We start from the raw sequence: 24,255 nt of genomic DNA on the forward strand, positions 1-24,255 counted from the left end.
CTAGGCCTAGGACTTCTAGAATTAGCAAGTGAAGCAGTAGGCAAGCTCGCTGATTTCTTAATACATGTGCAAATTAGTCATGTTTCTTGAATGAAATCACGTTCAGAGATAATCTGCCTCCCTGAGAAACTAGATAGGCCCACCTGTCAATTGGAAGATTACTTTCAGATTATTCAGAAAAATGATCATGTAATTTACGTCAATAGCATCCCATTCTATTGATATCAATATCTTTACAAATGTTGATGATACTTTTGAACTGAATGAACTCTTAGGATAATTACTTACATTGAAAAGGTTACTTAAAGATGCACTGTGCAGAAATTGCTCCACCATTTCCTGGTTGCTAAACTTCTAATAGTGTGCCTAACTTCAGTTTGTGACAAATCAAGCAAGTATAGTGTAGAGAATCATTGTACCATCTAAACCACTTTAATATATTTTCAATAACCAATAATATTGTATTTTCAGCTGTTTTGAAACAAAACCGAAAGACACAAAAACAAAACTTTAGAACGGGAAGCATAGAAATAAGGCACATAGAACAGACCTACTGCTTCTTAGACTTGCTTTCAAAGAAAATGACATATCTATAACTCATATTTCTACGTGAAACTGGTCAGGTCGCCCAAAAAGTTACATATTGCAGTTTTAATATGATGCCGATCTTTTTTGATACACAATGTTCAATTGATAACACATAACGGAACTTACAGAAGATAGGTGTAAGACTATGACCGCTGTAAAACGCACAGAAAACACAGGGGCCTAAAAGATAAACATAGACACAAAGACACAATTGAGATGCAAATGTGGATATTTATGGTATGGTTAATAAATTGAGGGAAATAAGGTTACGGTCAGAGAACCCTAAGGTTGTGTATGAGATGATTTGGTGAGCCTAGGCCAGCTCCAGGTTGTGTCTCCCGCTGGAGTTGGTGAGGGGGACCACGGCGCCAGAGGACACGTCAGTGAAGGCAGCGGAGGCGAGGCGTCCGCGTGTCTCAAGGCTGCGCTGCTCTAGAGAGAGGGCGTCCTTCTTACGGGACAGATCCTCCCCCATATGGGCCTGGTGCAGCTGGAGGGCCTGGAGGGCGTACCTGGGAAGAGGAGGAGAAAGGAGGAAGATAGACATGGGACATGTTATTGGCATGGGATGGTTCATTCTCATTTTGTTCATAAGAATCAATAGTTGTCTACATTAGATGTAATTCAGAAAGACATTACTCACTGAGCCTGGGCCAGTTTCTGTTTCAGAGCCAGAATGGTGGCCTCCAGCTGATTGGCTTCATCCACAAGCCCATACTGAACCTGGTTCAAACACAACAAGCTGATAAAGTCCAGTTCTAATCTGTTGACCTCTCCAATACAACATTCCTGTTAATTCTTACAATTGTTTTACATTACAGTAGGAAAAGAAAAAATTCACGACCACAAAACCTATTGAAAATGACAGTAAATGAGCCAGTGCCCGTCCAGGTGTAGCCTACCTCGTCCCTACAGAGATCCACTCCAGGCCTCTTGGTCCTGTTCTCCAGCCGGGTGTGGACCAGCTTTAGTGGGGCCATCTTAGCCTGGAGATCGTCCTCTAGACTACGGATGTCCCTCTCCATATCTGAGATCTCATCCTGGGACTGACAAACAAAACAGACATCCATATGATCCCGGTTAGGGCTGTGGCGGTCATGAAATTTTGTCAGCCGGTGATTGTCAAGCAAATAACTGCCGGTCTCACGTAATTGACCGTTAATTAACATAAACACATTTAGCATCTCCTGGCTTCCACGGATAGCCTACACGCCACTGATGCAGACCTTTGGAACATCTACATTTTAAAATCCATGTAATATAGCCTACACCATCCCAATAAATCCATTATTTATTTTAGACCGGTCTAAAGAAACATGATATGAAGAAAATGTAGTCTATTTCAGAAGAACAGAATAGCATACTCTGAGTTGTCCTTATATTAAGCCCTGATCTGGCTAAGCCATATGGCTGTGGGATACACAGGTTCATTTAGCGGACAAGATTTGCTTAGAATCTGGTTTTAGAGCTGGTCATGGGTGCACCTCAACCATGCTCAAGGTCCTAAACGACATCATAACCGCCATAAACCGCCGAGACATTACTGTGCAGCCGTATTCATCGACCTGGTCAAGGCTTTCGACTCTGTCAATCACCACATTCTTATTGGCAGACTCGACAGCCTTGGTTTCTCAAATAATTGCTTCGCCTGGTTTACAAACTACTTCTCTGATAGAGTTCAGTGTGTCAAATCGGAGGGCCTGTTGTCCGGACCTCTGGCAGTCTCTATGGGTGTGCCACAGGGTTCAATTCTCGGGCCGACTCTCTTCTCTGTATACATCAATGATGTTGCTCTACGCAGACAACACCATTCTGTATACTTCTGGCCCCTCTTTGGACAGTGTGTTAACTAAACTCCAGACGAGCTTCAATGCCATGCAACTCTCCTTCCGTGGCCTCCAACTGCTCTTAAATGCAAGTAAAACTAAATGCATGCTATTCAATCGATCACTGCCCGCCCGTCCAGCATCACTACTCTGGACTGTTCTGATTTAGAATACGTGGACAACTACAAATACCTAGGTGTCTGGTTAGACTTTAAACTCTCCTTCCAGACTCACATTAAGCATCTCCAATCCTAAATTAAATCTAGAATCGGCTTCCTATATCGCAACAAAGCATCCTTCACTCATGCTGCCAAACATACCCTCGTAAAACTGACCATCCTACCGATCCTCGACTTCTGCGATGTCATCTATAAAATAGCCTCCAACACTCTACTCAACAAATTGGATGCAGTCTATCAGTGCCATCCGTTTTGTCACCAAAGCCCCATACACTACCCACCACTGCGACCTGTACACTCTTGTTGGTTGGCCCTCACTTCATACTCGTCGCCAAACCCACTGGCTACAGGTTATCTACAAGTCTCTGCTAGGTAAAGCCCTGCCTTATCTCAGCTCACTGGTCACCATAGCAGCACCCACTTGTAGCACGCGCTCCAGCAGGTATATCTCACTGGTCACCCCCAAAGCCAAATCCTCCTTTGTTCGCCTTTCCTTCCAGTTCTCTGCTGCCAATGACTGGAACGAACTGCAAAAATGACTGACGCTGGAGACTCATATCTCCCTCACTAGCTTTAAGCACCAGCTGTCAGAGCAGCTCACAGATCACTGCACCTGTACCTAGCCCATCTGTAAACAGCCCATCTATCTACCGCATCCCCTGACTGTATTTATTTTATCTTGCTCCTTTGCACCCCAGTATCTACTTGCACATTCATCTTCTGCACATCTACCATTCCAGTGTTAATTGCTATATTGTAATTATTTCGCCACCATGGCCTATTTATTGCCTTATCTTACCTAATTTGCACTCACTGTATATAGACTTTTTGTTTTATTTTTTCTACTGTATGTTTTGTTTATTCCATGTGTAACTCTGTTGTTGTACGTGTCAAATTGCTATGCTTTATCTTGGCCAGGTCGCAGTTGCAAATGAGAACTTGTTCCTGGTTAAATAAAGGTGAAATAAAAAAAGAATTCAGTGGCATTATTTCATATTATGAAGAATTCAATAGCTGAATAAAATAGAAAGGATATTTTCTCCAAACCATTTGAAGGAGTGCGCACATCCTGCCTGGTTGGCCCTGTCATGGGGTATCGTCGGACAGAGCCACAGTGTCTATGAACGTTTGAACATCTTGGCCATGTACTGTTATAATCTCCACCCGGTACAGCCAGAAGAGTACATGGCCAAGATGTTCAAACGTTCAGACACTGTGGCCCCGTCCGATGATACCCCCTGACAGGGCCTGGTTTCTTCCTAGTTTCCTGCCTTTCTAGGGAGTTTTTCCTAGCCAGCGTGCTTGTACATCTGCATTGCTTGATGTTTGGGGTTTTAAGCTGGGTTTCTGTATAGCACTTTGTGACATCGGCTGATGTAAAAAGGGCTTTATAAATATATTTTATTGATTGATTTTGTGTTGAGCGGTTAACTTCTTTGATATAGGGGGCAGCATTTTCCCTTTTGGATGAATTGTGTGCCCATAGTGAACTGCCTCCTACTCTGTCCCAGATGCTAATATATGCATATTATTATTACTATTGGATAGAAAACACTCTGAAGTTTCTAAAACTGTTTGAATGATGTCTGTGAGTATAACAGAACTCATGGCAGGCAAAAACCTGAGAAAAAATCCAAACAGGAAGTGAGAATTCTGAGACTGGTCGATGTTAAAGTCATCGCCTATTCAATTCCCTGTAATATATGGATCTGTTTGCACTTCCTACGCCTTCCACTAGATGTCAACAGTCTGTAGAACGCTGAATGAAGCCTGTAGTGTGATGTGGGGCCGGATGGGAGGTGTTTCAGTCATTGGTCTGGCAGATTGCCAGTTCTTGGTCACGCGCTTTCTTCATGATATCGCCTTGCGTTCCATAACTTCTACAGACATGAAGGAATGCTCCGGTTGGAACGTTATTGGATATATATGATAACAACATCCTGAAGATTGATTCTCTACTAAGTTTGACCAGTTTATTCGACTTGTAATATAACTTTTTGAAGTTTTCGTCCGACGTTTGCCTGCATCTGCGCGAGTGTTTGGACACGTGTACTACACATGCTAGCAAAAGTAGCTAATTGGACATAAGTAATGGACATTGTCGAACAAAACAACGATTTATTGTGGAACTAGGATTCCTGGCAGTGCATTCTGATGAAGATAATCAAAGGGAATATTTGATGTAATTTCGTATTTCTGTTGACTCCAAGCGCCGTCTCAGATTATAGCATGGTGTGCTTTTTACGTAAAGTTAAAAAAAAAAGAATCTGACAGCGGTTGCATTAAGAACAAGTATCTTTAATTCTGTGTAAAACATGCATCTTTCATCAAAGTTTATTATGAGTATTTCTGTTATTTGACGTGGCTCTCTGCAATTACTCTGGATATTTTGGAGTCATTTCTGAACATGGCGCCAATGTAAACCGAGATTTGTGAATATAAATATGCACATTATCGAACAAAACATAAATGTATTGTGTAACATGATGTCCTATGAGTGTCATCTGATGAAGATCATCAAAAGATAGTGATTAATTTTATCTCTATTTCTGCTTTTTGTGACTCTTTTGCTGGGAAAATGGCTGTGTTTTTCTGTGGCTATGTACTGAGCTAACATAATGGTTTGGTGTGCTTTCCCCGTAAATCAGACATGTTGGCTGGATTCACAACATGTGTAGCTTTAATTTGGTGTCTTTCATGTGTGATTTCATGAAAGATTGATTTTTATAGTAATATATTTGAATTTGGCGCGCTACATTTTTTCTGGATTTTGGCCAAGTGGGACGCTACCGTCCCACCTATCCCAGAGAAGTTAAAGAAACAGGTTCTCCTATATGCTTAATTTAGAGTTATTTATGTAACTTTAGTTGTGATACAAAGGCTATTTCTTTTGATTTTGAATACATTCTAAGGCTGCATGATGCGACTCTAATGATGACTTGAATCCCCTTTCAGTGGCCATTGTGCCCTTGGGAATTATAATTATTATATTCAGCGCTTCACCAGCTGCGTGCTCCGAAGCACCACTAACTGACATGACTCTCAGTCATGTGGTCGGGTCTTTCTCACAGTGTACAAGTGAAGACAGAAACATCGGTGACGCAACTGCGCGCGTCCTTATCCAATTCCCATGCGCATATTGAAGATATTGAAAGAACAGCCAAAAAAGATGAGTAGGCCTAACGAATAGCAAAAGCACTAGCCTATGTCAATCTACTATTCCCCATAGTACAAAAGTTAACCTATTCTGTGTGAGAAATAAATACACTGCTCAAAAAAATAAAGGGAACACTTAAACAACACAATGTAACTCCAAGTCAATCACACTTCTGTGAAATCAAACTGTCCACTTAGGAAGCAACACTGATTGACAATAAATTTCACATGCTGTTGTGCAAATGGAATAGACAAAAGGTGGAAATTATAGGCAATTATACCCCCAAAAATGCCCATTTGTGGCCTGCTGGAGGTCATTTTGCAGGGCTCTGGCAGTGCACCTCCTTGCACAAAGGCGGATGTAGCGGTCCTGCTGCTGGGTTGTTGCCCTCCTACGGCCTCCTCCACGTCTCCTGATGTACTGGCCTGTCTCCTGGTAGCGCCTCCATGCTCTGGACACTACGCTGACAGACACAGCAAACCTTTTTGCCACAGCTCGCATTGATGTGCCATCCTGGATGAACTGCACTACCTGAGCCACTTGTGTGGGTTGTAGACTCCGTCTCATGCTACCACTAGAGTGAGAGCACCGTCAGCATTCAAAAGTGACCAAAACATCAGCCAGGAAGCATAGGAACTGAGAAGTTGTTTGTGGTCACCACCTGCAGAATCACTCCTTTTTTGGGGGTGTCTTGCTAATTGCCTATAATTTCCACCTTTTGTCTATTCCATTTGCACAACAGCATGTGAAATTTATTGTCAATCAGTGTTGCTTCCTAAGTGGACAGTTTGATTTCATAGAAGTGTGATTGACTTGGAGTTACATTGTGTTGTTTAAGTGTTCCCTTTATTTTTTTGAGCAGTGTATATTCCAAACATAGTCAGGGAAAGTTGTGGGATGCGATAGATCCCAAATGAATACAACCACTAGCATAAAAAAAAAAAYGTTTTTAAGCAATGAGGTCGATGGAACAGATCAGAACGTTTAGCTTAAAATGTTGATAAACTATTAGACTAATTCTTCACATTATAGCGCAAATGTTCCTATTAGCAGGAAAACACCATTCTCAAAAGTGACCGCAAATACGATTATGTATGTAATGCTTTTATTTTAAATGTGCATTTTTATGGTGAAAATGATCCTCCCCAAATTTGAAACTCACGCGCTGCGTACGTATGCCAGTTAGGCTCTACACCTGTTTTAAAGCGGATTAATGTGCTTCATTTTAAGAAGTCATTTGGTCACTTTTGTTGTGATACAAACCTTATCAAAACATATATGCCTATGGGCTAGGCTACATGAGATGTGCGACTATGATTTAAAAGCCGCAAAAAAAAGGCATGCGCTGTTTATAAATCAGACTATTGTTGATTGATTGATTTATTTATTATTGATTTTCATATAGTAAACAATATATGTGTGAAATTTGTTTTGATTTAGAATGGACCATTATGTCTCGAAACAGGGGCAGGGGAAAATGGAGGACGCTTTTCCCGTGGTTCATTTTCATGCCAGCCTGTTGTAAAGAGAAGCAATGTGTGTAATATTAGGACAGTTGAGAAATAAATATAGTAGGCCTAGCTCATAGAAAGCTGATGGGATCTTCTTTTTAATAGAGGCCATCACTCTGTTTTCTCATGCAATTGCATAGCCTATAGAAATGTTGCGCAACATGAGCTCTCATGAAGTGTTTGATTACATTTTTGATTACATTTGCATTGATGTCAGAGTGATTAGAGGGACAATAGAGTGCTGAGTAACAGGCAATTACCAAGTTTGGTAGGCTACTAATGACCATGAGCAGCATCAAAGCTTGGAATTTAACTGACATTATTTCTCGTGACCGCCGGTGTGGCGGTAATACGGTCACCGTAACAGCCATAATCCTGGCCACTCTTCTAAACATTTGACCCCACTGTCAAGCCAGGTTAGGCCAAGCCACAGTTAATTTTGACCTGCAGCCTAAAGCTTTGTGCCTAATTCTGCAAGTTCACGCCTTGCATGTCTTCAACATTGATAAAAATCAGTTTGGCACTGAAGAGGAAGAAGAGGTGGTAAAGGTTGACGACTCACGCTCTTCATCTGCCACTGCGCCTCATCGCGGGCCTGCTCCAGGTGGTGAGTGCGTTTACGGATGGCAAACACTGTGGCGATTCGCTGAGCATCCAGCTCATTCTGCAACTGTGGGATGACAACCCAGATATAACACACATCTTCATCTAACTCTCACTAGTCTTACACGGACACATTCTAGCAATATCTATGAAGCAGACCCAATCAGATACCACACACAACAACAGAGAGCCCTGTAAAAGCAGTGAGAGAGTGCATCCCAAATGGCACCATATTCCATATGTAGTGCACTACTTTTGACCCTGGTCAAAAGTAAGGCAATAGGGTGACTTTTGGGACGCAGACAGACAGTGCTGTTTGATAGGAGCCAATACAGAAAAGTGCTATTGGTATAGGGCTGACCATATGGTAACGCTACACTCCTCTCTCCCTACCCCAGGCCCCATTTCACACCTGTACCCTGGTGACACTCATGTCCTCCCTCAGCTGCAGTGACGCCTGCATCTCCTCCTGAGCTCGGGCCACGTTGTACTGGCTGAACTGCTCCCACTGCTGGGGGGTGGTGGAACTGCAACAGCACATTTTACACATTCAGGTACAGGTATTTTACAGCAGTGGCGGTCAGTACCGTCTAAGATGAGGGAGGATGATTCTTTTTTTTAATGAGCATGGCCTTATTTCTATTACAGCATATTGGATGACTGTCATTCATATTCCATTAATAACTTCTTATGGCTTGGGGCAGTATTGAGTAGCTTGGATGAATAAGGTGCCCAGAGTAAACTGCCTGCTACTCAAGCCCAGAAGCTAAGATATGCATATTAGTAGTAGATTTGGATAGAAGACACTCTGAAGTTTCTAAAACTTTTTGAATGATGTCTGTGAGTATAGAGGAACTCATATGGCAGGCAAAAACCTGAGAAGAAAATCCAACCAGGAAGTGGGAAATCTGAGGTTTGTAGGTTTTCAAGTCTTTTCCTATCCAATATACAGTGTCTATGGTGTCATATTGGACTTCCTAAGGCTTCCACTAGATGTCAACAGTCTTTAGAACCTTGTTTCAGGCTCCTACTGTGAAGGAGGAGAGAATAAGAGCTGATTGAGTAAGAGGTCTGGCAGAATGCCATGAGCTCAGTCAGGCGTGCGCCCGTGCGAGGTAGCTGCGTTCCTTTTCCTTTCTAAAGACAAAGGAATTCTCCGGTTGAAACATTGAAGATTTATGTTAAAAACATCCTAAAGATTGATTCTATACATCGTTTGACATGTTTCTACGAACTGTAATGGAATTTTTTTACTTTGTCTGGCCTGCGCCTCGTGAATTTGGATTTGTGAACTAAACGCGCAAACAAAAAGGAGGTATTTGGACATAAATTATGGACTTTATCGAACAAAACAAACATTTATTGTGGAACTGGGATTCCTGGGAGTGCATTCTGATGAAGATCATCAAAGGTAAGTGAATATTTTATATCTATTTCTGACTTTGTTGACTCCACAACATGGCGGGTATCTGTATGGCTTGTTTTGGTCTCTGAGCGCTTTACTCAGATTATTGCATGGTGTGCTTTTTTCCGTAAAGCTTTTTTGAAATCTGAACACGAGGTTGCATTAGGAGAAGTTTATCTAAAGTTCCATGCATAACACTTGTATCTTTTATCAATGTTTATTATGAATATTTCTGTAAATTGATGTGGCTCTTTGCAAAATCACCGGATGTTTTGGAAGCAAAACATTACTGAACATAACGCGCCAATGTAAACTTTTTTGGATATAATATGAACTTGATCGACAAAACATACATGCTCTGGATACGGTCTGCTAAATGACTTAAATGTAAATGTAAATGTATTGTGTAACATGAAGTCCTATGAGTGTCATCTGATGGAGATCATCAAAGGTTAGTGATTCATTTTATCTCTATTTCTGCTTTTTGTGACTCCTCTCTTTGACTGGAAAAATGGCTGTGTTTTTTCTGTAACTAGGTGCTGACCTAAATAATCGCATGGTATGCTTTCGCCGTAAAGCCTTTTTGAAAATCGGACACTGTGGTGGGATTAACAACAAGATTATCTTTAAAATGGTGAAAAATACTTGTATGGTTGAGGAATTTTATTATGAGATTTCTGTTGTTTGAATTTGGCGCCCTGCACTTTCACTGGCTGTTGTCATATCGATCCCGTTAACAGGATCTCAGCCGTAAGAAGTTAACTTTTCAATAGGGGGAGCTGTTAGCATTATTTATTTTTTTACATTTCCAAATTAAACTGCCTCGTACTCAATTCTTGCTCGTACAATATGCATATTATTATTACTATTGGATAGAAAACAATCTCTAGTTTCTAAACCGTTTGATTATGTCTGTGGGTGAACCAGAACTCTTTCTACAGCGAAACTCATGACAGGACATGCGAAGCTCTGAAAAATTGTCTCTGATCTCGGATCAGTTTAAAACTCTGTGTGTGCCCTATGGCTTGACATGAACTGCACCCGCCTTCCCCTGGTGTCAGTAACCAATGAGAAGTGGAATGGTGTCTCTACGTGTTTCTCAGAGTTTATAAAACGGAATGGAGTGAGATGTCCCTTCTTTTCGACGCTCGCCAGGACGCAAGGGAGGACATCAGAATCGCATGCTCAAAAGCTCTCGTTATTGATCAAAGATATATGTCTGTGATTTAATTCGATATAGGTGTTAGAAACATCATAACGAAGTTATTTGAAACCGATTTATATCAGTTATGCGAGTATATTGCTATTTTTCTGAATTTCCTTAGTATTGCGTTTGAGATTTGGGCATGTGTGTGCCGTGTAGCTATCGTTAGCTGCTAGTTCCGAAGTTGAGGAGGTCGTTTTACAACAAAGCAACGATTCTTTTGGACAAAGGACACATTGCCAAGATACTGATGGAAGCTCGTCCAAAAGTAAGAGTTATTTATGATTTTATTCCGTATTTATGTGGAAAAATGTAAACGCAGTTGTCAGCCATTTTTTGCGGCACTAGTCTGGCTGTAACTCACAATGTATGTCTAGTAACGTACATCTAATTTAAAATCTAAATCAGCGGTTGCATTAATAACCAATGCATCTTTCATTAGCTGTCCAACCTGTATTTTTTTTGTCAATCTAATCGATAAATAATCGTAAACTTAGGTGCCTTTCCAAGATGGCGCCGGCCAGAATGCATGCCATGTTTTGACAGATTACATTGCATTACCACGATTTGTGATGCTAAATATGCACATTTTCGAACAAACTCTATATGCATTGTGTAATATGATGTTACAGGACTGTCATCTGAAGAATTCTGAGAAGGTTAGTGAAAAAATTTATATATTTTGGTGGCGATAACGTTATCGCCCCTTTTGCTGTATTTAATGCTGGTGTGATGTTAGCTCATGTGGTATGCTAATATAACGATATATTGTGTTTTCGCTGTAAAACACTTAGAAAATCTGAAATATTGTCTGGATTCACAAGATCTTTGTCTTTCAATTGCTGTAGGCTGTGTATTTTTCAGAAATGTTTTAGGATGAGTATTTTGGTACTTGACGTCGGTCTCTGTAATTATTCCGGCTTGTCCAACGCTATTTCAGATTGCAGCTGCATGTAGAACTGTGATTTATACCTGAAAAATGCAAATCTTTCTAAAAAACATATCCTATACCATAAATATGTTATCAGACCTGTCATCTATGAAGTTGTTTCTTGGTTAGTGGCATATATATCTTTATTTAGTCAATTAGTGAGAGCTACTGATGGAGTAAAAAACTGGTGGAGTAAAAAAAGTGGTGTCTTTTGCTAACGTGGTTAGCTAATAGATTTACATATTGTGTCTTCCCTGTAAAACATTTTAAAAATCAAATCAAATCAAATCAAATCAAATTTTATTAGTCACATACACATGGTTAGCAGATGTTAATGCGATGTAGCGAAATGCTTGTGCTTCTAGTTCGACAATGCAGTAATAACCAACAGTAACTAACCTAACACATTCCAACAACTACTACCTTACACACACACACAAGTGTAAAGGGATAAAGAATATGTACATAAAGATATATGAATGAGTGGTGGTACAGAACGGCATGGCAGATGCAGTAGATGGTATAGAGTACGGTATATACATATGAGATGAGTACTGTAGGGTATGTAACTAAAGTGGCATAGTTTAAAGTGGCTAGTGGTACATGTATTGCATAAAGATGGCAAGATGCAGTAGATGATATAGAGTACAGTATATATACATATGAGATGGGTAATGTAGGGTATGTAAACATTGTATTAAGTGGCATTGCTTAAAGTGGCTAGTGGTACATTTTTACATAATTTCATCAATTCCATTTTTAAAGTGGCTAGTTGAGTCAGTATGTTGGCAGCGGCCGCTAAATGTTAGTGGTGGCTGTTAAACAGTCTGATGGCTTGAGATAGAAGCTGTTTTTCAGTCTCTCGGTCCCTGCTTTGATGCACTGTACTGACCTCGCCTTCTGGATGATAGCGGGGTGAACGGCAGTGGCTTGGGTGGTTGTTGTCCTTGATGATCTTTATGGCCTTCCTGTGACATCGGGTGGTGTAGGTGTCCTGGAGGGCAGGTAGTTTGCCCCTGGTGATGCGTTCTGCAGACTCACTACTCTGGAGAGCCTTACGGTTGTGGGCGGAGCAGTTGCGTACCAGGCGGTGATACAGCCCGACAGGATGCTCTCGATTGTGCATCTGTAGAAGTTTGTGAGTGCTTTTGGTGACAAGCCGAATTTCTTCAGCCTCCTGAGGTTGAAGAGGCGCTGCTGCGCCTTCTTCACAACGCTGTCTGTGTGGGTGGACCAGTTCAGTTTATCCGTGATGTGTACACCGAGGAACTTAAAACTTTCCACCTTCTCCACTACTGACCCGTCGATGTGGATAGGGGGGTGCTCCCTCTGCTGTTTCCTGAAGTCCACAATCATCTCCTTTGTTTTGTTGACGTTGAGTATGAGGTTATTTTCCTGACAACACACTCGAGGGCCTACTCCTCCCTGTAGGCCGTCTCGTCGTTGTTGGTGATCAAGCCTACCCTGTAGTGTCATCCGCAAACTTGATGATTGAGTTGGAGGCGTGCATGGCCAGCAGTCGTGGGTGAACAGGGAGTACAGGAGGGGCTCAGAACGCACCTTGTGGGCGCCCAGTGTTGAGGATCAGCGGGGTGGAGATGTTGTTACCTACCTCACCACCTGGGGGCGGCCGTCAGGAAGTCCAGGACCCAGTTGCACAGGGCGGGGTCGAGACCCAGGGTCTCGAGCTTGATGACGAGTTTGGAGGTACTATGGTGTTAAATGCTGAGCTGTAATCGATGACAGCTTCTCACATGGGTATTCCTCTTGTCCAGATGGGTTAGGCAGTGTGCAGTGTGGTTGCGATTGCGTCGTCTGTGGACCTATTGGGTCGGTAAGCAAATTGGAGTGGTCTAGGGTGTCCGGTAGGGTGGAGGTGATATGGTCTTGACTAGTCTCTCAAAGCACTTCATGATGACGGAAGTGAGTGCTACGGGGCGGTAGTCGTTTAGCTCAGTTACCTTAGCTTTCTTGGGACAGGAACAATGGTGGCCTCTTGAAGCATGTGGGAACAGCAGACTGGGATAAGGATTGATTGAATATGTCCGTAAACACACCAGCCAGCTGGTCTGCGCATGCTCTGAGCAGCGGCTGGGAATGCCGTCTGGGCCTGCAGCCTTGCGAGGGTTACAACGTTTAAATGTTTTACTCCCCTCGGCTGCAGTGAAGGAGAGCCCGCAGGTTTTGGTAGGGGGCCGTGTCAGTGGCACTGTATTGTCCTCAAAGCGGGCAAAAAAGTTGTTTAGCCTGTCTGGGAGCAAGACATCCTGGTCCTCGGCGGGCTGGTTTTCTTTTTGTAATCCGTGATTGACTGTAGACCCTGCCACATACCTCTTGTCTGAGCTGTTGAATTTCGACTCGATTTTGTCTCTGTACTGAGACTTGGCCTGTTTGATTGCCTTGCGGAGAGAATAGCTCACCTGTTTGTATTCGGTCATGCTTCCGGTCACTTGCCCTGGTTAAAAGCAGTGGTTCGCGCTTTCAGTTTCCAAGCGAATGCTGCGTCAATCCACGGTTTCTGGTTGGGAATGTTTTTATCGTTGCTGTGGGTACGACATCGTCAATGCACTTCCTAATGAACTCGCTCACGAATCAGCATATTCGTCAATATTGTTGTTGGACCGATGCGGAACATATTCCAATCCGCGTGATCGAAGCAGTCTTGAAGCGTGGATTCAGATTGGTCGGACCAGCGTTGAACAGACCTGAGCGCGGGAGCTTGTTGTTTGAGTTTTTTTGTAGGCTGGAATCAACAAAATGGAGTCGTGGTCAGCTTTTCCGAAAGGGGGGCGGGGGAGGGCTTATAAGCGTCGCGGAAATTAGTATAACAATGGTCTAGTGTTTTTCCAGCCCTGGTAGCACAATCGATATGCTGATAGAATTTAGGGATTTTGTTTTTAGATTAGCCTTGTTAAAATCCCAGCTACGATGAATGCGCCTCAGGGTGTGTGGTTTCCAGTTTACAAAGAGTCAATAAATTTCGTTCAGGGCCATCGATGTGTCTGCTTGGGGGGGAATGTATACGGCTGTGATTATGATTGACGAGAATTCCTTGGTAGAAATGCGGTCGACATTTGATTGTGAGGAGTTCTAGATCAGGTGAAGACGAACGACTTGAGTTCTTGTGTGTTGTTATGATGATCACACCACTTCTCGTTAATCATAAGGCATACCCCCCCGCCCCTCTTCTTAACGGAAAGATGTTTGTTTTCTGTCGGCGCGATGCATGGGAGAAACCAGCTGGCTGCACTGACTCCGTTAGCGTCCCTTGAGTTAGCATGTTCGCGTGAAGCAGAGCACGTTGCAATCCCTGATGTCTCTCTGGAATGCTACCGTGCTCGGATTTCATCGACCTTATTGTCAAGAGACTGGACATTGGCGAGTAGTATGCTAGGGAGTGGAGCGCGATGTGCCGTCTCGAAGCCTGACCACGAGACCGCCACGTTTTCCCTTTTACGGCGTCGCACAGGGTCGCCGGCTGGGATCAGATCCATTGTATTGTGTGGAAGGCAAAACTCTGGATCCGTTTCGGGAAAGTCATATTCCTGGTAGGAACGATGATGAGTTGACGTTAATCGTATATTCAGTAGTTCCTCCGATGTATGTAATGAAACCTAAGATTACCGGGGTACCGATGTAAGAAATAACACGTAAAAAAACAAAAATACTGCATATTTTCCAAGGAACACAAAGCGAGGAGCCATCCTTTTTCGGCGCCGGATGTCAGACTCATCCGGCGCCGAAATCAGAAATGATGGCTGGATTCACAAGATCTGTATCTTTCATCTGGTGTCTTGGACTATTTAGATGCTTGTATTTACTTGTGACGCTATGCTAGGCTATGCTAGTCAGCTTTTTTACTGTGGGGGGTGCTCCCGGTCCGGGATGAGTACCAAGTAAAAGTTAACCAAGCTCAATTTAACATTGATAGGTTTAGGCTACTGTATGATACTCAAATTTTCCCTGTACTATCACAAGTTGCTACAAACTATGAATGAAAGTTTACAAAGTAGGTGCACAGGGTGAGAGAATTTTCAATAATCGAGGTGACAGACATTGATACGTTCAATACCGCCTTGCACACTATTGCCTGCATCTAGCTGATTAACGGTGTAATCATTAGTCAAACAATTGCAAATGTGAGTTTTTCCAGGTATGTTTATCCTTGCTTTGTTTACTTCCATTTAAGATTTGTTTTTCAACAAACAGCGGGATGAATACACTCTGATCACACGCAAACACATTTCACTTTCATAGCAGCCACATAAAACAGCACTTTGTCGCTCATTGTATGTATGTACAGTGGGGCAAAAAAGTATTTAGTCAGCCACCAATTGTGCATGTTCTCCCACTTAAAAAGATGAGAGAGGCCTGTAATTTTCATCATAGGTACACTTCAACTATGACAGACAAAATGAGGAAAAAAATCCAGAAAATAACATTGTAGGATTTTTTATGAATTTATTTGCAAATTATGGTGGAAAAAAGTATTTGGTCACCTACAAACAAGCAAGATTTCTGGCTCTCACAGACCTGTAACTTTTTCTTTAAGTGGCTCCTCTGTCTCCACTCGTTACCTGTATTAATGGCACCTGTTTGAACTTGTTATCAGTATAAAAGACACCTGTCCACAACCTCAACAGTCACGGCTCCAAACTCCACTATGGCCAAGACCAAAGAGCTGTCAAAGGACACCAGAAACAAAATTATAGACCTGCACCAGGCTGGGAAGACTGAATCTGCAATAGGTAAGCAGCTTGGTTTGAAGAAATCAACTGTGGGAGCAATTATTAGGAAATGGAAGACATACAAGACCACTGATAATCTCCCTCGATCTGGGGCTCCACACAAGATCTCACCCCGTGGGGTCAAAATGATCACAAGCAAAAATACCAGAACCACACGGGGGGACCTAGTGAATGACCTGCAGAGAGCTGGGACCAAAGTAACAAAGCCTACCATCAGTAACACACTACGCCGCCAGGGACTCAAATCCTGCAGTGCCAGACGTGTCCCCCTGCTTAAGCCAGTACATGTCCAGGCCCGTCTGAAGTTTGCTAGAGAGCATTTGGATGATCCAGAAGAAGATTGGGAGAATGTCATACGGTCAGATGAAACCAAAATATAACTTTTTGGTAAAAACTCAACTCGTCGTGTTTGGAGGACAAAGAATGCTGAGTTGCATCCAAAGAACACCATACCTACTGTGAAGCATGGGGGTGGAAACATCATGCTTTGGGGCTGTTTTTCTGCAAAGGGACCAGGACGACTGATCCGTCCGTGTAAAGGAAAGAATGAATGGGGCCATGTATTGTGAGATTTTGAGTGAAAACCTCCTTCCATCAGCAAGGGCATTGAAGATGAAACGTGGCTGGGTCTTTCAGCATGACAATGATCCCAAACACACCGCCCGGGCAACGAAGGAGTGGCTTCGTAAGAAGCATTTCAAGGTCCTGGAGTGGCCTAGCCAATCTCCAGATCTCAACCCCATAGAAAATCTTTGGAGGGAGTTGAAAGTCCGTGTTGCCCAGCAACAGCCCCAAAACATCACTGCTCTAGAGGAGATCTGCATGGAGGAATGGGCCAAAATACCAGCAACAGTGTGWGAAAACCTTGTGAAGACTTACATAAAACGTTTGACCTCTGTCATTGCCAACAAAGGGTATATAACAAAGTATTGAGATAAACTTTTGTTATTGACCAAATACTTATTTTCCACCATAATTTGCAAATAAATTCATTAAAAATCCTACAATGTGATTTTCTGGATATTTTTTTTTCTCATTTTGTCTGTCATAGTTGAGGTGTACCTATGATGAAAATTACAGGCCTCTCTCATCTTTTTAAGTGGGAGAACTTGCACAATTGGTGGCTGACTAAATACTTTTTTGCCCCACTGTATGGTATGTATGTATGTATACATATACAGTTGAAGTCGGAAGTTTACATACACTAAGGTTGAAGTAATTAAAACACATTTTTCAACCACTCCACAAGTTTCTTGTTATTAACAAACTATAGTTTTGGCAAGTCGGTTAGGAAATCTACTTTGTGCATGACACAAGTAATTTTTACAACAATTGTTTACAGACCGATTATTTCACTGTATCACAATTCCAGTGGGTCAGAAGTTTACATACACTAAGTTGACTGTGCCTTTAAACAGCTTGGAAAATTCCAGAAAATGATGTCATGGCTTTAGAAGCTTCTGAAAGGCTAATTGACATAATTTGAGTCAATTGGAGGTGTACCTGTGGATGTATTTCAAGGCCTACCTTCAAACTCAGTGCCTCTTTGCTTGACATCATTGGAAAATCAAAAGAAATAGGCAAGGACATCAGAAATAAAATTGTTGACCTCCACAAGTCTGTTTCATCCTTGGGAGCAATTTTCACATGCCTGAAGGCACCATGTTCATCTGTACAAACAATAGTACGCAAGTATAAACACCATGGGACCACGCATCCGTCATGCCGCTCAGGAAGGAGACGCGTTCTGTCTCCTAGAGTTGAACGTACTTTGGTGCGAAAAGTGCAAATCAATCCCAGAACAACAGCAAAGGACCTTGTGAAGATGCTGGATGAAACAGGTACGAGAGTATCTATATCCACAGTAAAACGAGTCCTATATTGACATAACCTGAAAGGCCGCTCAGCAAAGAGGAAGCCACTGCTCCAAAACCGCCATAAAAAAGCCAGACTACGGTTTGCAACTGCACATGGGGACAAAGATCGTACTTTTTGGAGAAATGTCCTCTGGTCTGATGAAACAAAAATCTAACTGTTTGGCTATAATGACGACCGTTATGTTTGGAGGAAAAAGGGGGAGGCTTGCAAGCCAAAGAACACCAATCCCCCTGTGTGGCACGGGGGTGGCAGAATCATGTTGCTTTGCTGCAGGAGGGACTGGTGCACTTCACAAAATAGATGGCATCATAAGAAAGGAAAATTATGTGGATATATTGAAGCAACATCTTAAGACATCAGTCAGGAAGTTAAAGCTTGGTCGCAAATGAGTCTTCCAAATGGACAATGACCCCAAGCATACTTCCAAAGTTGTGGCAAAATGGCTTAAGGACAACAAAGTCAAGGTATTGGAGTGGCCATCAAAAAGCCCTGACCTCAATCCTATAGAAACTTTGTGGGCAGAATTGAAAAAGCGTGTGCGAGCAAGGAGGCCTACAAACCTGACTCAGTTACACCAGCTCTGTCAGGAGGAATGGGACAAAATTCACCCAACTTATTGTGGGAAGCTTGTGGAAGGCTACCTGAAACGTTTGACGCAAGTTAAACAATCTAAAGGCCATGCCACCAAATACTAATTGAGTGTATGTAAACTTCTGACCCACTGGGAATGTGTGATGAAAGAAATAAAAGCTGAAATAAATCACTCTACTATTATTCTGATATTTCACATTCTTAAAAAAAAAGTGGTGATCCTAACTGACCTAAGACAGGGAATTTTTACTCTGATTAAAATGTCAGGAATTGTGAAAAACGTATTTGGCTAAGGTGTATGTAAACTTCCGACATCAACTGTATCAGTTTGTCTCTGTGGATGGTTTGTCCTCTGACAAATCAATGGTAAGTTTCGGTGTTCCTGAAGGTTCCGTTTTACCACAACTAATATATATATATATATACACACACACACACACACACAGTACCAGTTAAGTTCGGACACACCTACTCATTCAAGGGTTTTTCTTGATTTTTACTATTTTCTACGTTGTAGAATAATATTGAAGACAAAAAACTATGAAATAACACATGTAGTAACCAAAAAAAGTGTTAAACAAATCAAAATATATTTTATATTTGATATTCTTCAAATAGCCACCCTTTGCCTTGATGACAGCTTTGCACACTCTTGGCATTCTCTCAACCAGCATCATGAGGTAGTCACCTGCAGTGCATTTCAATTAACAGGTGTGTCTTGTTAATTTGTGGAATTTCTTTCCTTCTTAATGCGTTTCAGCCAATCAGTTGTGTTGTGACATGGTAGGGGTGGTATACAGAAGATAGCCCTATTTAGTAAAAGACCAAGTCCATATTATGTCAAGAACAGCTCTAATAAGCAAAGAGAAATGACAGTCCATCATTACTTTAAGACGTGAAGGTCAGTCAATACGGAACATTTTAAGATCTTTGAAAGTCTCTTCAAGTGCAGTCGCTAAAACCATCAAGCATTATGATGAAACTGGCTTTCATGAGGACCGCCACAGGAAAGGGAGACCCAGAGTTACCTCTGCTGCAGAGGATAAGTTCATTAGAGTTAACTGCACCTAAGATTGCAGCCCAAATAAATGCTTCATAAATGCTTCAGTGTTCAAGTAATAGACATCTCAACATCAACTGTTGAGAGGAGACTGTGTAAATCAGGCCTTCATGGTCAAATTGCTGCAAAGAAACCACTGCTAAAGGACACCAATAAGAAGAAGAGACTTGCTTGGGCCAAGAAGCATGAGCAATGGACATTAGACTGGTGGAAATCTGTTTGGTCTGATGAGTCCAAATTTGCAATTTTTGGTTCCAACCATGGTGTCTTTGTAAGACGCAGAGTAGGTGAACGGAAAATCTCTGCATGTGTGGTTCCCACCATGAAGCATGGAGGAGGTGTGATGGTGCTTTGCTGGTGACACTGTCTGTGATTTATTTAGACTTCAAGGCACACTTAAGCAACATGGCTACCACAGCATTCTGCAGTGATACGCCATCCCATCTGATACGCCATCCCATCTAGTGGGACTATCATTTGTTTTTCAACAGGACAATGACCCAACACACCTCCAGGCTGTGTAAGGGCTATTTGACCAAGAAAGAGAGTGATGAAGTGCTGCATCAGATGACCTGGCCTCCACAATCACCCAACCTCAACCCAGTTGGGATGAGTTGGAACGTAGAGTGAAGGAAAAGCAGCCAACAAGTGCTCAGCATATGTGGGAATTCCTTCAAGACTGTTGGAAAAGCATTCCTCATGAAGCTGGTTGAGAGAATGCCAAGAGTGTACAAAGCTGTCAAGACAAAGGGTGGCTACTATTGTGGAGAAATTACAAGATTGTTAATAATACTGTTATCGCACCAAATGGTTGTTTTATGCAACAAAATAGGGTTCTTAGAACTCTATTGTGTCTGTGTGAAGTGAGAGGAGCTTCAGAGATTTAACTCTAGCAACTGATTTATGATGGTCTTGTCCTCTCTCGGAGCCCACATTCCATAGAATGTTGGTGTTTGTGTGCCGGGAGGTACCAGGGTGGAGATGGCTCTGGTATGGATAATGATGAGAAACTTTGTTTTGGGGGCCAGACCCTGGTTTCTACATAATGAGAGCAGTCTTTACAGCAGATACTGTCTGCTGTGAATTATTAGTATCTTTCATACAAATCCTAACCTTGTGACCCATTCCATACATCTGTTTTTTGTCATGAACATTCAGGAGGATGCACTTTGCTATAAAATGCTGTGGCTAAAATCCGCTTGTTGGCTCTCAACGAATCATCTTGGGGTGATTCGTCGACCAGCTTCATTATTGCAATAATTAATCTGTTTTGAATAAAGTAATATCCTGATTGACCTTGTCTCTCCTCATTATTGATTAGAATTTCCACAACACTATTTTGAAGAATCTCATAAAATATATTTTGAATTGTTTAACACTTTTTTGGTAACTACATGATTCCATATGTGTTACTTCATAGTGTTGATGTCTTCACTATTATTCTACAATATAGAAAATATTAAAAATAATGAAAATCCTTTGAATGAGTAAGTGTGTCCAAACTTTTGACTGGTACTGTATATAATTCCTTGCAACTATCTACGTGCTCTCCTCCTCAACTTTTCCCTTTGCATGTGGACTTCAGCACACAACACATCAGATGTCTTTGACCAGGTGAAAACCTATCCAAGCCAAACCTTCATATCATGACAGCTACACACAGCCTACATCGTTGTCACATCATATTCAACATAGCTACTAGAACTAACGCTCTAGTAGACCCGCTACAATCATGTAGTACAGTGTACAGCCAGAAAGCAGTTACACCGGCGAGCCCCAGTGGCAATAAATTAAAACCAAAAGCTTATCTTGACTTGGAAGTTCCAGTGTCGGATAGCCATAACCAGCTAGCTAACATAGCACCCCTCTCTGTTTGTTGGTTTGGCAATGCCACTGTCAGCCAGAAAAATATGCTGAGAAGGATTATCACCACAGCAAGCAAGGTACTTGGAATCAAACAGACAGGCTTGAATGAGATCTTTAAGGTCAGGGCCCTTAGCAAGAGTCACAAAAGTATTTTAGACCCAAGTAACCCCCTGTACCCGGACTTTGAACTACTCCCCTCTGGGTGTGGGTATAGGGCACCCCCCGGCAGGAAAAGCAGAACTAGACAATCATTTGTGCCAGGTGTGATATCCCTCCTAAACAGCTCAGGCTAATGTTCCTATCGACCCAGTAAGGCCACCAGGCTAGTCTCTTTTTATTGGTATGTAACTGTTATGAATGTTGTATTGTCAATTTGTTTTTTCTACTGTATTTAAACGCCACTTTAAACGTGTACATGATACTGCAAAAAAAAAAATCCCCATGGGGACAATAAAGGCAGTAAGTGAGTAAGTTTGAGCTGGGTGTTTGAGTAGGCTAAACTAGCTTGCTGCATCCACTAGCTAAGTGAAAGTTTAAAAAATGACAACCAAATATAGCCAGGTCTCTCTTCCTCTCGCTTCTCCTTAATTTTAGGAAATTAATTTGTTCAACTATTGTCTTTCTCTCTCTTGGAGTAAAAAACTCTACATGTACATTCAATTAATTTGAAAGGCAAGTGGTGGCATTGCAGAAAATCATTGGATGAGTTGAGTGCCTGGTAAATTAATATTATAGCTAGTTAGACATGCATATGCATTAAAGAATTGCAATTGTACGAGGTGCTCATTGACAACACAAGGTAAGTAGGTTTGATCTAGATATCCTGCTCCGAATTTCAGAAGGCCTAGTATTTCTTTGTATTGTACTGTACACCCTCATTCCAGCTTACCCTATGGGTATGCGCAGGGGGTTGGGCTTCAGGGAGATCTTAGGTGATGTCACAGTGATAGACAAGCAGGAGAGGTCAATGTCCTGGGCCTCAATCTTGTTCTGAAGGTCATGGGTCAGCTGCTGCCGGGACACCTGAAGAAGACTGGAGAGAACAACCATTGACAAGTACTGAGACCGCAAAATATGTGATAGAGCAGCACCAGAGTTTAAATAAAAACATGTATTTCCTTTTTGTAGTTAATAAATTCAATCTGAAACATGATATTTATAGTATGATTAACATGGTGACGCAACGTACTTCCGCGTTGTCTCCGTGCTGCTGTGCAGTTTGTCGCTACTTGGCTACCTACCGAACTCACTTTTTACTCTTAATAACCATTTAATCAAACTCTGTATTTAACAAGTTTACAAACGTCTTAGTTTTGTCCTCACATAACACTTTTAATTCAACTTTTTCACCCCGGACGCTTTATCTGCACATGGATCTGCAGGACCTCCTCCGGCCAAAAAAAGCTAAGTAACATTATGCCTTCTCATTGCAGTCTCTGTAGTCATAATATATCGCCTTATATAGTGAGAATAGGCAAGTTGCAAGCTCGGCTTCAGACGCAATCGTTAGGCAAGGGCAATTTAAGTGTAGAAAAGAATGATACAGCATCGATGCCACCAGTAAACTCAGCTAAAAAAGAAGCGTCCCTTTTTCAGGACCCTGTCTTTCAAAGATAATTAGTAAAAATCCAAATACCTTCACAGATCTTCATTGTAAAGGGTTTAAACACTGTTTCCCATGCTTGTTCAATGAACCATAAACAATTAATGAACATGCATCTGTGGAACTGTCATTAAGACACTAACAGCTTACAGATAGTAGGCAATTAAGGTCACAGTTATGAAAACTTAGGACACTAAAGAAGCCTTTCTACTGACTCTGAAAAACACCAAAAGAAAGATGCCCAGGGTCCCTGCTCATCTGCGTGAACGTGCCTTAGGCATGCTGCAAGGAGTCATGAGGACTGCAGATGTGGCCAGGGCAATAAATTGCAATGTCCGTACTATGAGACACTTAAGACAGCGCTACAGGGAGACAGGACGGACAGCTGATCGTCCTCGCAGTGGCAGACCATGTGTAACACCACCTGCGCAGGATCGGTACACCCAAAGATCACACCTGTGGGACAGTTACAGGATRGCAACAACTGCCCGAGTTACACCAGGAACGCACAATCCCTCCATCAGTGCTCAGACTGTCTGCAATAGGCTGAGAGAGGCTGGACTGAGGGCTTGTAAGCCTGTTGTAAGGCAGGTCCTCACCGGCAACAACATCGCCTATGGGCACAAACCCACCGTTGCTGGACCAGAAAGGACTGGCAAAAAGTGCTCTTCATTGACGAGTCACGGTTTTGTCTCACCAGGGGTGATGGTCTGATTCGCGTTTATCGTCGAAGGAATAAGCGTTACACCGAGGCCTGTACTCTGGAGCGGGATCGATTTGGAAGTGGAGGGTCCGTCATGGTCTGGGGCAGTGTGTCACAGCATCATCGGACTGAGCTTGTTGTCATTGCAGGCAATCTCAACGCTGTGTGTTACAGGGAAGACATCCTCCTCCCTCATGTGGTACCCTTCCTGCAGGCTCATCCTGACATGACCCTCCAGCATGACAATGCCACCAGCCATACTGCTCGTTCTGTGGTGATTTCCTGCAAGACAGTGGTCTGCTATGGCCAGCGAAGAGCCCGGATCTCAATCCCATTGAGCACGTCTGGGACCTGTTGGATCGGATGGTGAGGGCAAGGGCCATTCCCCCCCAGAAACGTCCG

At 42.4% G+C, this 24,255-nt stretch overlaps 1 protein-coding gene across 2 annotated transcripts in view; it reads right to left on the reverse strand.

Annotated features, from left to right (window-relative positions):
* Window positions 1-416: 416 nt before the first annotated feature.
* tekt2 (tektin 2 (testicular)) overlaps window positions 417-24,255 on the reverse strand; it is a 35,127-nt gene continuing 11,288 nt past the window's right edge. The window contains exons 5-10 of one of the 2 annotated variants that reach the window (XM_023975299.2): window positions 22,437-22,580; window positions 8,277-8,391; window positions 7,824-7,925; window positions 1,491-1,634; window positions 1,232-1,311; window positions 417-1,100 (exon numbers count right to left, since the gene is read on the reverse strand). In XM_023975299.2, coding sequence (XP_023831067.1) covers window positions 902-1,100; window positions 1,232-1,311; window positions 1,491-1,634; window positions 7,824-7,925; window positions 8,277-8,391; window positions 22,437-22,580 — 784 coding nt within the window. In that variant the 3' untranslated portion in view covers window positions 417-901. Of the gene's footprint in view, window positions 1,101-1,231; window positions 1,312-1,490; window positions 1,635-7,823; window positions 7,932-8,276; window positions 8,392-22,436; window positions 22,581-24,255 lie in introns of both variants that reach the window. The other variant, XM_023975297.2, reaches the window with a different exon arrangement.

This window comes from Salvelinus sp. IW2-2015, linkage group LG30 (assembly GCF_002910315.2).
Source record: "Salvelinus sp. IW2-2015 linkage group LG30, ASM291031v2, whole genome shotgun sequence".
NCBI classification, from domain to species: Eukaryota; Metazoa; Chordata; class Actinopteri; order Salmoniformes; family Salmonidae; genus Salvelinus; species Salvelinus sp. IW2-2015.